General features: G+C 40.5%; 2 protein-coding genes and 1 pseudogene across 3 annotated transcripts in view; 1 reads left to right on the top strand and 2 right to left on the bottom strand.

The window, feature by feature from the left end:
- The window catches only part of LOC137971214 (uncharacterized), a 15233-nt gene extending 13098 nt beyond the window's left edge, over positions 1-2135 (bottom strand). Inside the window, exons 1-2 of one of the 2 annotated variants that reach the window (XM_068817987.1) lie at positions 1924-2053; positions 1346-1463 (exon numbers count right to left, since the gene is read on the bottom strand). Coding sequence is in view for 1 of the 2 variants with exons in the window: in XM_068817986.1 (XP_068674087.1) it covers positions 1924-1990 (67 nt within the window). In the remaining variant the exon portion in view is untranslated. Of the gene's footprint in view, positions 1-1345; positions 1464-1923 lie in introns of both variants that reach the window. The other variant, XM_068817986.1, reaches the window with a different exon arrangement.
- Positions 2136-2218: 83 nt separating this feature from the next.
- LOC137971842 (uncharacterized) overlaps positions 2219-17500 on the top strand; it is a 45951-nt gene continuing 30669 nt past the window's right edge. The window contains 1 exon segment of the mRNA XM_068818591.1: positions 2219-2414. Within this exon segment, the coding sequence (XP_068674692.1) occupies positions 2385-2414 (30 nt within the window). The 5' untranslated portion in view covers positions 2219-2384.
- On the bottom strand, positions 15678-16413 carry LOC137971323 (uncharacterized; annotated as a pseudogene).

Raw genomic sequence — 17500 nt, 5'->3', positions numbered from 1 at the left:
TTTGCCGCACGAATTTCTAAATCTTGCCCTGAGGGACAGAATTCAATAATAATAGACTCGACTTTGGCATACTAAAAGAAACGTGTTTTTTGCGAATTATTTTTTCACTTTCCCCTGATGAAGGTTGAAGGTTCAACCGAAACGTTGGGACTTTTAAAACATTGTACATATTCTTATACAATTTCAACCAGAGTAACGTTCTTATTTCTTAGTAATATGAAACTATTTGTCGTCAAAGCATGGGTTTTCGCATTGCGAAAGCTAAAAACAATATTAAAATAAATGGGGATGTTAAGTCTGACCCAAGATTAATCTGTTGCTCCTAAAAAAATCTCAGCAGTTTGTTTCAGACGCTTCTGAGGTTCGAAAGAGTGAAATAAATTCAATATGACAGAGCGTTTACACAACGCATGAAAACGGCAGGTCTAAAACACAGGTCACATTCCACAGGTCACTCGTTGCATGTCATTGTTTTATGTTTTGGAAAGTAACCAAAACCCTCAATTTGGCTAACCCTAGGCCTAAGGACCCTAGGGTTAGCCAAATTGAGGGTTTTGGTTACTTTCCAAAACATAAAACAATGACATGCAACGAGTGACCTGTGGAATGTGACCTGTGTTTTAGACCCGCCGGCATGAAAATGTTCACCTCGAATCAGTCTTAATTTTTATTTTTGTTTCGTTTTGTTGTCTTGTTTTTGTAGGCAGGGCTCTCAAGATCATCTGGCGCAAAAGAAATAAATTCGCCGTGATGCGTTGATTAAAAACATACAGTTTCAAACAACTGGTGACGTGGATGCGCGAAAGTCAGGAAGAGCCACTGAACACACTCTATCTAGACCTCTACGGTGCATTATTTTCTTACTCAAGAAGATGGAATACAGCCTTCTTAGTGATAAATAAATCACCTTTGTTTTGTCAGGAGAGAGAGGAAAAAACCAACAGTTTTCAGATAATGCTCTTTTACTGATTTGACATTTCACCTCCTGTACTTATCTCCTCCAAAATGATACAATTATCTGGAGTAATTTCATCTCTACCCTTTATACGAGGAGAAAGATTGATAAACAATTCAACAAACGGATCTGTTGGGATACTTTTTGATTCGTGAACAACGTACACTAGCAGTTTGCGGTTTCAGGACGTTTGGTTATAAACAGACCCTGAAAAATTCTTAATCTCAAAAATTTAAACACTGTACTAAAAACGCCTACAGAGAGGCCGTGGATCGACTTGAGGCGATATCTTGCTGATGTCCGATCTCACCCGTAGATCCCTTGCCTGTAAAGCGCTTTTGAATATGATAATAGAAAATGCGCTATATAAAATCATTACCATTACATTACCATTTTGGTTCTCTAATGCCAGCTTTGTGCTGTTATGCAAAAGACCTTTCCACAGTTTTTTTCAACTTTTAATTTTGACCAGGTAGCTAAAATCTATCGAGACTGCTGGGAAGAGCACCTAAAAAAATAATGAAATGGCCAAGTCTGAGAGTCACATCTTGGACAATAGCGAAAATATGGTTCTACGAAGTCGGGGAATTTTACAAACATTTGTAAAATTTCCAGACTTGGTGAAGCTATCACTTTGTGATAGTACAAGATAGGACTCCCAGACGTGGATATCTTACTACTTTTTGGGCGCTCTTTCTAGCAATATCGACGGGTTTTCGTTACATGGCCTATAAACAAACTTTAAAAAACCGTGGAAAGGTCAATTGTCTTCGATTCAATTAACTAAGCTTTGCTGAAGGCATCGTCCCAGGATGTGTTGTCAGAGAATAATTCTTAACGGTCTTTTACCGTCGTAATCGATCGCTGAGATGAGATTTGCTCTTAAATTGTTTCTTTCTATGCCACCTTTCATTCTTCGCTGAGTAAATGAGAACCGACAATTTTGTCTTAAATCTGTAAACACTTACATTTGGCGGAGCTACACAAGAACAAGATCGCCCAAAGCACCAACAACACATCACAACTTCGCATCATTCTTCTTGTAAAGTCAAATGCCAACAGGTAAGATATGAGAACAAAATCTGAAATTTATGTTAGCTACGTTCTCATCACAACATGCAACAAGACAGAGACGGCGAAACTTAATTTTAAACGTGCCGCAAACTTAAGTGAAATGACCCCACGATGACCCCATTTCAGTCCAAACGGATCAGCGATGTAAATTGACGTCAGAGATTTGTTCACTTGGCACATTAGAGTTCATTACGCCTGTGAAGGACACTGCAGATATAGAAAGAGGTCTTTGTGGTCGCATCAGTTAAGCCCAACAACAAGACGATCAAAGGTTATTTCGTCAGTGTTTCGTTCGACAGTTTGCCGAGGTACAGAAAAGTTCCTCCAGCAATCCGTTTCAGGCTGACAGTTGAATATGGCTCTTTGCATTGTGTTACTGTGTTTGGTAAGTTTTTCGTCAAACAGCAAATTTATTTACTGCAAGTGAATGATAGTTGCTCTGGCTGACTGAAAAGGAAGGAAAACTCAGTAAAAAGTAGACAAGCAATCGTAGCTTATGAGATATAGTCAGGTCTCTTAAGCCAGGATTTTGGCAAGATCGTGAAAAAATTAAAGCACAAAATCTGGTAGAGATACTCCTTACCACCTACCTATCAATGCTAGAAGCGGTGCCCATCACAACAAGCACTGGCTTATGATGGGATATTCAATTTTTACTGGGTTGCCAGTATGGCAAACCCAGTTGGGGTCTGGGTTTAGTTTGTTTGTTTAATTTATTTTATTTTATTTTATTTTTCCGTGTCGGTAAGAGTCTTGCCTGTCACTCCCCTGCTAAGTGGTGTCTTTGTGCATAGAGCCTTTTGCGCGTAATTTCTTAGGATCGAGAGGGTAGTGGGAAATGCGTAGATTTCTCTGGTGGACGCAGTAGAACGATTAACTTAACCGGCGATGGCGTCGAAAGTCATGTAACGCGAATGGCGTTTTAGTGGATCTTTGGACAAAATATACCCTTATGAAGCTCAATAATGGCAAGTCAATTGGATATACAGGCGGTGGAATCGAGTAATGGACTTCAACAACAATCTATCGCCCGTCGAGCCGAAATCAAAGTGAGCTGTCTTTACCTGAAGTACATGGTAATTTGACACGATTGAGTTTCTTGTCTTCACGCACGCAATGAAATAGGAAGAGGTTTTCGCCTCTAAGAGCAAATATGTTGTTTGTTTCAATAAATTTTTCGCTGGAAAAGGATTCTGTGGTATTTTCTGCCTTTTATGAATTATAATATCGTGTTGTGTATTGAATTTTCGAGCTTAAGGTTGAAATGTGATATGGGAGAAGTTTTTTAGTATTGCTCTGTAAGCAGGAAGGGTTCACAGGCCTGTTGGAAGCGTGCTTGAGTTTCAACAAAATGAGCCCCAACATCAGTGAAGAATTGTGACGCAGTTGAATAATAAAGTAGCTGCTATTTCCAAAATGATGGAATTACCTGGTTAGAAGAAATAACGTCGTACGCGTCTTGGAGAGTAAATTTTGACTTTGCATAAACAAGACTTGGGCGATTGTGATCTTTGTTTTGACTTGGCTCATTTCATTGTCAAACTTTATAACACTTGACAGAAAAAGAAACTTACAAAAACCCGGTATCTTGCCATCATTTAACACAGATGCTTCACTGTTTGGCGAGTAAACATTCCGCGGTAACTTAATCACGGCGCCCACTGAATTCCGGCCATGTCACTTTCGATTTTGCGATTTATTTGAACGTAGCAAAAATCTCCCAAAATGTTTGTCGCTGATCGTAACTTTTTTTATTATATACGTACCGAGATTTACGCACCAAAAAGGATCGAGATGAAAATAGTCTGCACGCTAGAGAAGCCAGCTGATTGGTCATACGATTTTTTTCACTTAGTGAAAAACGACGGATCGACGCTCTGATTGGCTATATCGTTATTTTCCACTAGTGAAAAATTGTCGTATCAGCGTTTCGATTGGCTAATATGATGTTGAACTTTGGCGCGGGTGGCCTGTGCACCGACAACGGCAGTAAAATTTGTAAACATGGCGGCCGACTTGTGTATGGTTTTCAAAGTTTGTGGTCTTTTATTGCTTAGTTTTCTCCACAAAAATACTTCAGAAGATCTTAAAAAGTTTTAAAAGTTCTCAAGCGAGGTATGGAAGGTAAAGATGTCTTTTATTTCAAAAATGTTTTGCTATTTGTTTAGGACTTTTGTTCACGATCGGTGGTTTGATAGCCTCGCCATTAACACTTTCCTCGTTAACTTTATGATCTCTGTACTTATATAATAAACAAATTACTTCATGATTGGCTCGTTTGTACGATTTTTATTACTCACTCGTTGTGAAGGATCGTTAAACTCACTTGTTCGCTTCGCTCACTCGTTCGTTTACGCGATCCTTCACAACTCGTGAATAAAAATCGTACGCACTCACCTACCATGAAGTAATCTATATTTATTTGCTTTTGCATCAATATTTGTTTTGCATAAAGCAAGCTAACAAAGTCTGTACCTTGCTGAGTTCGCATTTGTTAGCGTTAATAGTATTTTCGGTTAGATGCTTTTGTTTTATGAAGGGTTTATTGTTTTGGTCTCCCATCCCGACACTAACCCCGCCGGACAGGGATAACTTCAGGGACAAAACTGTCAGATGCTCAGAGGGCACACTTGCGGTGAAAAGAAGTTGTGAGGGAACTTGAAAATTATCAACATGTCACCCCAGAAGCCAATGTTTCTCGCTTCTCTTTTATTTGTTATTCTTCAGAGACTGAAATGCTGTATTTCAATACCACACAATTCAGTGCCTTCTGATTTTCTGTAACACGAACCACAAGCAAGCCAGTGTATGCTTCACCGAAGCATACACATGACATGTTGTCATGCTTTATCAAATTTGGAACACGAAGCAAATAGGCCAACGGGTTAAATTGTTTATCTAATAAACTCTAATAAACGTCTAATAACACGAACCACAAGCAAGCCAGTGTATGCTTCACCGAAGCATACACATGACATGTTGTCATGCTTTATCAAATTTGGAACACGAAACAAATAGGCCAACGGGTTAAATTGTTTATCTAATAAACTCTTGTTCTTAAAAAACACAAATGTTACAATATGCGCTAGTTTGTTCTGTTTTCAATTAATCGAGTCTTATTAAATCATCATTTTAACCTACACGAGGTCGCGAATACAGTGCTCTGAACTTACATCATGGTGTCAGAAGTTTAAACAAGAAAATCCACAACAAGAAAAAACCAAAACAAAACAAACGCCTTTATACAGCGTATAACCTCATCAGTAGCAAAGCTCATCCAAGATACGACACTTCAAAACAAGAAACAGTGAAGATATGTCACCGCCAGAAGAAAGCGCGTCAGCGGGCAGCGCCCCGCGATCGATCTCATTCACATGACAATTTCCCATTCCCTCCCCAATGACGGTCAAGGGAGACTTAGTAAACAACTGGGAGTTTTTCAAGCAACAATGGTCAGACTACGAAGTCGCCACGGGTCTCGACAAACAAGAACAAAAGGTTCGGCTCGCCACTTTTCGCTCCGCTTTGGGCAAGGAATGTTTACAGATCTTTCTAAACCTTAAACTTACTACGGAAGAACAACAAGATATAGACGAGTGTATTAAAGCATTAGAAGCCTACTTCAAGCCGAAACGAAACGTCGTATACGAGCGATATCTTTTTAACATGTGCCAACAGAACTCAGGTGAAACCGTGGATAGTTATGTCAATCGTCTACGAAAAGCGGCCTCTACCTGTCAGTTCGGCACGATAACAGAAGAACTCATCAGAGATCGTCTAGTGATCGGTTTACTCAGAGACCACGCAACAAAACTTCGTCTACTGAAAGAAGAAAATCTAGACATGAATGGGGCCTTAAACATCTGCCGATCAAGCGAAATCGCCACACAGCAGCTAAAAGCTATGAAGTCCGAGGAGAATAAATGTCTTTTGATGTTACTGCACTTTTTTTTTTCTGCAATTTTTTTTTTTCCTGCAATGTCTTTTGATGTTACTGCACTTTTCACTTCCATCCCAGTAGACCTAGCACTGGATATTGTCGACCGGAAGTTACGCGAGATTCATGAATGGGAATTGCACACACGACTAACACAAAGCCAGATTATGTTTTTGCTGACGTTTGTACTGACGAACAGTTATTTTACGTTCGAAGGCATACATTATCATCAAGTATTTGGCTGTGCGATGGGATCACCGGTTAGTGCCGCCATTGCAGAATTGGTGATGCAAGAAGTTGAAAAAATCGCTCTCAACACGTCAAATATCAAACCACGGTGGTGGAAACGATACGTGGATGATTCGAGTGCTTGTTTGAAGACTAAAGACATCCAAGTTTTCCACGACCATCTCAACTCGATCAACCCAAACATACAGTTTACGGTGGAACTTCCATCAGTCTCATCTTAAAACCACCAAACCATCGCATTTCTTGACACACGCAGCACAGTAGAAAGATCGGGAAACATTACTGTTAGCGTACATCGCAAAGCAACTCATACCAACGGTACCTGGATTTCGCGTCCCATAGCCCCGCCCAGAGCAAACGTGCGGTTGTTAAATGCCTGATAGACCGCGCAGAAACCATCCCATCCAATGACACAGAAAAAGATCAAGAACGACAACAAGTCATTAATGACTTAAAAATTAATGGTTATACAGATAAATTCATTGAGAAATGTCGGGCTCCCAGACCACCGGCTGCAATCCAAATACAAGATACAGATACGCGGCCAAAAACTTTTGCTACCTTGCAATACGTAAAGGGCGTTTCAGAACAAGTCAAAAATGTGCTTAACAAAGCGAACACAAAAACTGCTTTCAAGCCTATTTTAACACTCGCCCATTATTTTAGGAAACCAAAGGATCGCCCAAAAGAAACGAAAACAAAAGGCATTGTGTACAAGGTTAAATGCCGGTCGTGTGATTTCACATACATTGGGGAAACAAAGAGATCATGGAATTCACGTGGCGGGGAGCATAAACCAGGAACTAATAATAACAAAGAGTTGGCAATAAATTAAAAGATCACGCCGAAACCACTGACCATGACATTGACACTGGCTATGTGGAAATTCTAGAAAAGAATGTCAATAATTGGTTCAAAAGAATCTTTTGGAATCATGGCACTCCACAATAGACAAAAATGCGGTGAACGAGCGGAAGCCATTCCCTTCTGTCTATGGATCGTTTTCACGTGACGTCATCATTTTCTGAAATCCAAAACTAAAGAGCCACGAAAGTTTTTATCCTCATCAGGCATAAGAGGCGGTAAATTTGTATCCATCTGCAATTTAAAAGCTCAATAGCGTGCTTCGTTCGGAAACCAGAGCATTTTGAATTTCTGAGTTATGGCGGTGCGTGACATGAGGCGACGATCGAGTTTATTGAGAAATATATATTTATCTCATGGTTTTGAGCCTGTTTAGAATTTAAAACATTAGGAAAAGTGCTTAGGTAAATAGCTGTTTGTTCAGTACAGATGATCACTCGCCTAGATAGCCAAAGTAAGTAACAGATGTTGACACTATTTTCTGGCCGCCATATTGGTGTACCACAGACGTACACCAACATGGCGTTTTCATACTGGGCTCTGTAAATTTCAGCGAAACATTTCGACGAATATCTGAAGTTTGGGGACACGCACAGGCCTAAAACTTGGAGAAGTGTCTTCTTCATTTATCTTCTGCAACATCACGAATTCTTGACTTTTTTCATTGGATGGTTTTCGATTTATTTTTTTATTGCGTGACAGTGAAAACGATCTATAAGACATTATTGAAGCCCCAGGGAATAAAGTAACTTCTTATTTTAGTTTTAGCATATTACTCTCAAACAGCATATTTTAGTCACTCTGATGAAGACCGCAGTTGCAGTCGAAAATTCAGTTTTTAATAATTGTTATCTAGATCAGTTTCAACGTTTTTATCAACGCCTTTTATCATAAAACAGAAGATGTTCGTGCTATTTCTAGCCGTCAAGGCAACAAAGGAACTTCAGTGGAAAAAAGACAGGGGCACCCAACGTCAATTTTCGGTAAATATCTGTTCGGAAGACGCTTTGAGATCTAGAATTTTCGGAACATTTGCTGTAAAATTTCTTGCTTGCCTACCTGTCCTAGGATTTTCGAACATCTAAAAACTGGTATAATTGCTTATTTTTAACGGATTTTTACCCTAAAAAGGTCACCTAGAATTTTCGGGAGCTTTTTTTCTGGCTGAAATTTTCGAAAAGGTAAGTTTTGATCCCTATAATTTTCGGATCACTAGACTTTCAGCTAGGAAATCCGAACAGATGAAAAACTTTTAGGGAATAAAAATATGCCCATATTTACCGTTAAATACCAAAAAACGTTTCACAATGCTATGTTTAAGTGGAATATTCTCGTTGGGTGCCCCTGAAAAGAAAACACGGGACGCATCACCAGACCAAAGGAAACGTCACGAAGCGCATCCTAAACCAAAGAGCTATCAATGCTACCGTTGTGGGGGAAAACAAAGGCATTCACTGGAAAGCTGCCCAGCATTTGGGCACGAATGTAAATCGTGCAAGAACTAATCATTTCGCGTCGGTATGCAAGTCATCCCATAAACGTCCGATCAAACGATTAACAGAGTTACCGGATGAGGAACAAGAAACAGACACTGACACCGACGAATTTTTCTACAAAGTAGAAGAAGTTTCTTCAGTACAAACAAGAGGGAAACAGCTCCACACCACGCTTGTTAGGTTTACTGATGTCGTCATGTTCACAGTAAGGACATACGCATCTCACACAAGTAGGAGTAACAACTGATTTTTATTGAATATAATGCTTTCTTTTATATGCTCAAATAAAGGCGTGTGATCTATATACAGTTTCAATCAAGTTCACGTATTTGGCAAAATACCATTATACAAACTACGGTGATTTCCTGAGCGGTTTTCCACTAACGTATAGATAACACATGATTAAACTACTAAAAGCGTTGCGGTTATATATGTGGTTACGTTGGCTAGTTAAGTCATGATATTGGAGCACGTATTCTAACAACGCTTGAATTCTGCGATCCTGATGCGGGCTACAAGACAAAATTAGATTGTCAGTTGGACACTGGAGCGACAACGTGCTAACACATCGTGATCTGTCAGTAATCTGTCAAACCGCATATCCGGCTATCAAAAACACCAAAGTGAAGCTAGGACTATTCAATGGGAATGTCATGAAACCATTGGGAGAAGTGACACTAAATATCAACAGAGAAGGCCAAGAACAGCATTTCCTGAAGTTTCAAGTCGTCGAAGGGAAAAGCAAGCCGTTATTGTTTGCCGAAACATGCGAAAACCTAGGATTACTCAAAATAAATTGTGAATCAACACTACAAGTTAACAGCATGAGTGAAGTCAAGCCACTTCTCACGAAAGAAAAAATTCTTCAATTTTGAAGGTCTTGGAAATATCGGAAAAGCGAGTTTTACAGTCGACCCGGAAGTCACGCCAGTACATCACGCACCCCGACGCATTGCAGTCACACTTCACAAAGAAGTCAAGCCAAGTTAGAAGAGCTTGAAAAGAAAAACATCCTAGTAAAAGAGACTGAACCTAGCGATTGGATCAGCAGCATGGTGGTCGTTGCCAAGCCAGGGAAGATTAGAATCTGCCTGAACCCCAAGGATTTAAATAAAGGCATAAGAAGACCTAAATATCAGTTGCGTACACTCGAAGAGGTCCTCCCAAAACTCAGCAAAGCCAAAGTTTTCACTACGCTTGATGCCAAAGATGGTTTCTTCCAAATAACACTAGACGAAAGGAGCAGCAAGCTTACAACATTCTGGACACCCTTTGGCCGATATCGATATCTTCGGATGCCATTTGGAGTCAATTCAGCGCCAGAGGAATTTGAATGCAAATTACAAGAACACCTCAGCGATCTAAACGGAGTAGATGTCTTAAGAGACGACATATTGGTCTCAGGGTCAGGTGATACTATAGAAGAAGCCAATGCAGACCATGACGCCAACCTGATAAGGCTACTTCGAAGAGCTCGCAAAGTAAACCTAAAGTTTAACAGTAAGAAGCTTAACCTTCGTAAGACAAAAGTACGTTACATGGGCCATGTCCTCACCAGCGAAGGCCTCCAGCCAGATCCAGATAAAATAAAAGCTGTCAGCAACATGCCTAAGCCAACATGCAAGCAAAAAACCCTCAGTTTACTTGGTTTTGTCAATTATCTCGCCAAGTTTCTACCAAGGCTGTCAGAGATTGCACACCCAATACGTGAGCTGACTACCAAGAATAGAAGCTTCGTGTGGTCAAACCAGCATGATGAAGCCTTCGAGGAAATCAAGACACTCGTTACAAGGCATCCAGTACTTAAATACTACGACATGACGGCAGAAGTAACCATACAGTCTGATGCCAGCGAGAAAGGACTTGGAGCAACATTGCTTCAGAATGGGCAGCCTGTGGCATTTGCCTCACGGACTCTCTCTCAAGTAGAACAGCGCTACGCTCAAATTGAAAAGGAATGTCTGGCAATTGTCTTTGCATGAGCCAAGTTCAGCCAGTACATTACAAGAAGAGAAGCTATTACAGTTGAAACTGACCACAAACCACTGCAGTCCATCTTCAAAAAGTCGTTGCTAACCGCCCCAAGCGGACTACAGAGAATGCTGCTACGACTGCAACGTTACAACCTCAACGCAAAATACAAGCCAGGTTCGCAAATATACGTTGCTGATCATCTCTCAAGAGCGTACCTAAAGCAGACAGAAGACTCGCCGAAGGATGAATTTCAAGTTTTTGCGCTGGAGCTAGAAGAAATAAATCCACTTGAAGCCGTCAAGATCACAAGTGAGAGGCTGTCTCGACTACAGAAGGCCACCGAACAAGATCCTGTTATGCAAGCACTGAAGAACACTATTCTTATTGGATGGCTTGACACGAAAGACCAAGTCCCTTTAACAGTTCGAGACTACTGGAATTTCCGTGAAGAACTGACACTGCACAATGGAGTCCTCTTTAAGAATCAACGAATTATCATCCCTCACTCCCTGAGATCTGAGATGATAGCACGCTTACACTCTAGTCATCTTGGAACAGAAGCTTGCCTCAGGAAAGCTAGAGATCGAATTTTTTCGCCTGATATGACCACTCAAATTAAAGAAGCAATGGCCAAGTGTGAAGTTTGCGCAGAATACCAAACAGCCAACCCACAGCAGCCTATGCAGACACACAAGATCCCAGAGAGACCTTGGAGTCGGTTAGGAGCAGACCTTTTCTCACTTCATTCCAAGGATTACATAGTCCTGGTGGACTATTATTCAGACTTTGTAGAAGTTGACCTTCTGAAGAACACCAACTCATCAGCCGTGATCAAATTCCTGAAAGCCCAGTTCAGTCGTCACGGCATCCCTGACGTTCTTGTGACCGACAACGGACCGCAGTTTGTGAGTGGAGAGTTTTCGGAGTTCACCTCTCAGTGGGAGTTTCAGCATGTGACCTCCTCCCCGTACTATCCAAAGTCCAATGGAAAGGTAGAGTGAGCCGTAAAAGTCGTGAATAGCTTGTTCAAGAAAGCCCAGTGAGACAATAAAGATCTTTGGCTTAGTCTACTGGACTACCGCAACACTCCAACCACAGGGATGCAGACCAGCCCCGCCCAGCGGCTGATGTCACGAAGAACCAAGACACTGGTTCCCATTAGCACCAAGTTATTATACCCAGAAGTCCCCGAAGGAGTCCAACATCAAATACAGCGGAAACGCCAAATGGCCAAAATCTATCACGACAGGAACGTAAAGGTACTACCAGACCTTGAAATCGGTCAGGAAGTGCGACTTGCCCCATTACAAAGAGGAAGGCCATGGAAAGCAGGAACCTGCGTGGAGAAGCTCTCGGATAGATCGTATATGGTTAAAGCAGACGGAGAATTGTTTCGGAGGAATAGACACGACCTCAAGCCGACGCAGGAAAACCCGACTGCTGCCAGACCAGAACCTGTACCAAAACCTGTACCAGAACTTGTATCACAGTCTACTTCAGAAAGCTATATAAGCCCAGCAGCTACCCCTGCTCCAAGCGCAGTAGTGCGAAGAACAAGCCCCCGAGATATTAAGCGGCCAGCAAGATTTGCAGACTTCGTGTGTTAAAATTAAAAAAAAACATTTTGCGTTACATTTGGACATTATTCGCTTATTTTATGTTTTGCGAAAGCTAGTTATTTTTATGATCAGTAGTTTTCCATTTTTGTCGTACCGTATTAGCGTCTTACTTTTTTATAAGGGGGAAGATGTCAGTTACAATATGCGCTAGTTTGTTCTGTTTTCAGTTAATCGATTTGAACGTCGAGCAAGTACTATTGCGTGACACATGTACTTAAGGTTTGATTGAGTCTTATTAAATCATCATTTTAACCTACACGAGGTCGCGTATACAGTTCTCTGAACTTACATCAACAAACAGCGGTGATAAACATTGTATTCCAACGCATTTTTATAAAACTTGATGTTTCGTATGCTAGTCAACACACATTTTCAAAAGTGACCGTTACAATTTTTCAAAAATATATATAAAAAAATATAACGTTTAGAAGAAAGACAACTTCACAGCGTAGCGACTTCAAGTTTCATGTTTGGACAATCATCAGGCTACAGATCTTACATTTGCATTCTAACTCATTTAAAGACCATTCTAATACTCTAGGGGAGCGTGCTATTTTAAGTTCGACAAAAGGTATTTGTTCTTGTGTCTGCATTTAGAAATTAACTCGTTTCTTTTGTTCAGTAGGTGGCGCGTATCTGCTTTTATTATGTACAACTTTTCTGTAAGGCACAGGTCGCATCTCTTTGATCCACATTTGTATGGTGAGGCGAAAGACTCTATTGCCCATCGTAGCGTGTAATTGATGTTATTGTCCTTTAGACTCCAGATATGCCTCGATAACTCCGTCTCACTGCAGTACTTTTTATGCCTGAAGGATTTAGTGTGATTGTTGTATCGGGTTTTAAATTCTCCCTCTGACGCTCCGTAGTAGACACAAGAACAAATACCTTTTGTCGAACTTAAAATAGCACGCTCCCCTAGAGTATTAGAATGGTCTTTAAATGAGTTAGAATGCAAATGTAAGATCTGTAGCCTGATGATTGTCCAAACATGAAACTTGAAGTCGCTACGCTGTGAAGTTGTCTTTCTTCTAAACGTTATATTCGCTCTACTTCACGTATCGAGCACTCTGCAGCTAACTGGAACCCCCTACTTGCACTATAAAAAAATATATATATATCTCATAAACATTACGGGTCTGGAACCTAGACTGAGAAAAATGATCTGCAGCAGTACGTGTCTGGACATAACGAGATGCTTCCGTGAAGAATACACTGGGTTGCCTGTGGTACGTGTTACAGAAAATCAGAAGGCACTGAATTGTGTGGTATTGAACTACAGCATTCCAGTCTCTGAAGGATAACAAATAAAAGAGAAGCGAGAAACATTGCCTTCTGGGCTGACATGTTGATAATTTTCAAGTTCCCTCACAACTTCTTCTCACCACAAGTTTAAGCGTACCCTCTAAGCATCTTACAACTTTGAGTAAAGTTAACTCTATTATCTGGATGGGAGACCAAAACAATATACCCCACATAAAACAGAAGCATCGGACCGAAAATACTATTAACGCTAACAAATGCGAACTCAGCAAGGTACAGATTTTGTTAGCTTGCTTTATGCAAAACAAGAACATCATTCTAAAAGCTTATTCTACGCAAAAGGTAGGTTCTGGAGGTAATTTTGAGAGTGGAAATCAGACGGCAAATACAAACTCACGATTTAATCAAGTTAACACACCAGAAAGACGCTAACCTCATTTTAAATTTGACAAGAAAATGCTTTACTATTGCCATAAAAACTATCCAGTTAAGCTCGTATATCATAAAACATGATGAATTCATAAAGGCCACCTTTTCCAGCGAACAATTTTTTAAAACAAACGACATATTTGCTATTATTAATTAGAGGCAAAAACCCGTTCTATTTCATTACGTGCGTGAAGAGAAGAAACTCAGTCGTGTCAAATATGTGCAATATTGCAACAAACTAAATTTCAGGATCAAACCGTTTACATGAAGAACCTTTTCCTGGAATAATGAAGCACAAAATGCACGACAAGCTTTCTTTCAAATAATTCTTGGCTGTCACATTTCCAATTATTTTTTTTACCTGAAGACTGTGCAGAGTTGATCACAGATCCACGTAAGTTGTTCGATTCGTTCTCTGTCTTTGTTGAACCCAGAGAATTTTCAATTTGGTTTCAGTGTTCTACATAACAACACACTTGGTGCGGATGAGGTTGATTTTGTACTTGCGAGGTGTGAATGAATCCCACTTGGTGATGTAAAGGCCTGTGAATGTGTTCTTCCGGTAGACAGATGTAGAGAAAGTGCTGTCAGGACAGCGTTTGAGAAGGATGTCTAAAAATGGGCTCTTATTGTCTTCTTCGAATTCAAGAGTAAAAACAAATCAAATAACCCTGTTCAAGCTACAGTCCCCAAAAAAGATATCTTAATAGTGTTACCCTACTTAGGTCTTCACAGTAACCAAGTCACGAAACGTCTGAAATCCTGCGTATACAATTTCTACTCTTTCGTCAATCTCAAGATCATATTCCAAAACACACGCCGCATCAAATCTTTTTTCCATACAAAGATCGCTTGAACCGATCTCAGAGGTCCAAGGTCGTCTATAAAGCTGTCTGCTGGAACTGTGATGAATTCTACATTTGCAAAACAAAACGAAGACTCCATGATAGAAAATTAGAACATTTGAAGGCCCTAGCTAAAAGTGACCATTCATTAGCCATTGCTGATCATGTGAAAACCACTGGCCACGACATTAAATGGGATCACTTTTTGACATTTTGGCGTCCGGAAAAACTGACTTTCACTGCAAAATTAAAAAGACTTTGTTCATTCAAGAGCTAAAGCCTTCCCTTAATGTCAATAGTAGTAGTGAGAAGTTATTGCTGTTTTAGCTATTACTTCTCATTATGTCTAGACACGTACTGCTGCAGATCATTTTTCTCAGTCTAGGTTCCAGACCCCTAATGTTTACGAGATATATATAGTTTTCAAAAGTTGTAACGGTCACTTTTGAAAATGTGTGTTGACTAGCATACGAAACGTCAAGTTTTATAAAAATGCGTTGGAATGCAATGTTTATCACCGCTGTTTGTGTTATTTTGTTTATCTAACATCATGATATTGTCATCTACATTGATGACAATATTGACAATATTGATGACATTGACGGACTAGTACTCAGTCCCCGCTCGGTCACAAGAGTAAATAAAAAAGTAGCTCTCCTGTTTAATCATTGAACTTTTCAATGTGTAATTTAGATCCACATTCCTATGATGCAGTATCCTCTCTTCGGTTGAGAATATAAACATCGTAAACCCTTGTTTATATTTATTAGGCTTATGTGACTTGCATAATGGTCTGATACGGTTTCTACACGATCGAGGCAATGAGTGCTGCGCAAAGCTCAGAAACATTAACTGTTGCCTCACTTTGACTTGCTTCAGGTATTCCTGCACTCATTCGTTGAACATATAGTTGTTGCTTTTTTTTGGTTTGCCTATTTTCTACACGATGCTAAATTGTACGCTGTATGTAAGTCAAGTGTTGATGCATCTACATTTGCACAGTGGTGTGCATTCTAGTGGTGTGCTTTCGCAAACTAGCAACGTTGGAATGCGCCTTTCAAGTACACCTGATAAGCTCCCGACAGGCTTTCGACACTTCAGCTATGTCTATCCACTTGGGCACCCATCTTACATCCTCCTTTTTCCATGAAAAGTGTTCGGGAGAGGGAACTGCTTGCTATGACAGCTGGCACGTTGTCCATATTGCTGCTTGGAAGACAGATCGATTCGCATGGTGCAGGAGGGCATTCTTTGCGAATGCAAAAAGGAGAAAAGAAAATCATAAAGAGTGGCTAAAAAATTACAAGAAAGATAATTTTATGCTAGCACAACTTAGCACATTACCTTTGCAGGCGGATGCTTGTCCATATCTCTGGAGTTCTTGAAAAGAGCTCCATCCTTGCCTTGTTGATGCATTCAAAGGGACTCAGCTTATCAAATATGATGATGGTAAGCCTTTCGATGCGTTTGAAGTGCTCGGAGTCAAGCGTCAGCTCATGAAATGGGTTGTTGGCGAGGAATTCTAAGGTTAGTGTTAGAAAGGGTATAGCAGCCATACTTGCCAGGCTGACGACTTGCCTTTACCATAGAAAGCTGATGTGGTGTCACAGCCACTCGGATTGTGGAATACTGGTAGCGATGTTGACCGCGCTTCACCGAGCCCTGCACAGATAGCGTTAACACCCAACAACTTGAAATTGCTCCTCATTCCAAACGCCACCCAGAGGTCTAAGTTGTGCTGAATTGTTTTCAGGTGGTGAAACGTCCCTACCAGGATAACCACGACACCTGTGTTGGCAGTTCTGACAAGAACTGTTGAAGCTTGCTCAGTTTCAACAGTTCTGACAAGAACTGTTGAAGCTTGCTCAGTTTCAAGGGCGTGACGAACATGAACGACAATCCTCGTGTCCGCCTCCTCGTGGTTGCATTGGGCCTAAATGCCTAAATGGTATACAAAGAAATTAGACTGATCAGTTCCTCATACAATTGCTTTCAAAATTGATTTTATTCCATATCACACAATACTGGAAAAAGGTTTGCATCGTTTACAAATACCTGACGTCACGTAAACTGTTTTTTCTTCCGGTCAATCGAGCTCAGCAACTTTAGCTGACAGGAATGCAAACAGTTCCTTCTTGTTAGCTGAATCGCGCAGAAATTGCATCCATTTCGGCGTGATCTTTTCGCTGCCTGATACTTTACGTCTCACTCCCTTCCCTCTCTTTTTGCGTGTCGATTCCTTAAGACTGTCCGGTACATAGATATCACAAACAATGTCGACCCGTTTGCTGCTCTGATTGCCGATGTAAGGGATGAAACATTCCCCGCGTAATCATCAAATGTCGATACCCACTCACTGGAAGGCTGTGAACAATGACCGCACCGTCGAAGACCCTACAGTCAATGGCAAGAGTGATGACATCGTGCAGTTGTTCGCCTGTATACTGGCCACACAGAATGCAATTATCCTTGTTATGAGAAGAAAACCTACGTGTTTTCGAAGCGTGTATCACCCCTTCTTGGCCTCCTCCCTTTCCTTTTTCGAAAAGTTTAGGTGGCTCTGAACCCCATGTACAGGATTTTTTTAAACTTTGCCAAAAGTTACATCTTATCCTGCTAATCAAAATTCTGTTATAAGAAAAAAATTTCACCGAGCCGTTTTTGAAATATAAGCGCTTAAAGTTGAAATTAAGGGTGTTTTTAGCAGGTCATAGTATTGCTATGGTAACCTATTGTGTCACAAAAATAATACCAACGTGTTCACCAGTGATTGGGCAGTATTTTGATACCATGAT

Source organism: Montipora foliosa, chromosome 9, assembly GCF_036669935.1.
Source record: "Montipora foliosa isolate CH-2021 chromosome 9, ASM3666993v2, whole genome shotgun sequence".
Taxonomy (NCBI): domain Eukaryota; kingdom Metazoa; phylum Cnidaria; class Anthozoa; order Scleractinia; family Acroporidae; genus Montipora; species Montipora foliosa.
This window is presented reverse-complemented; position numbering and strand designations above follow the sequence as displayed.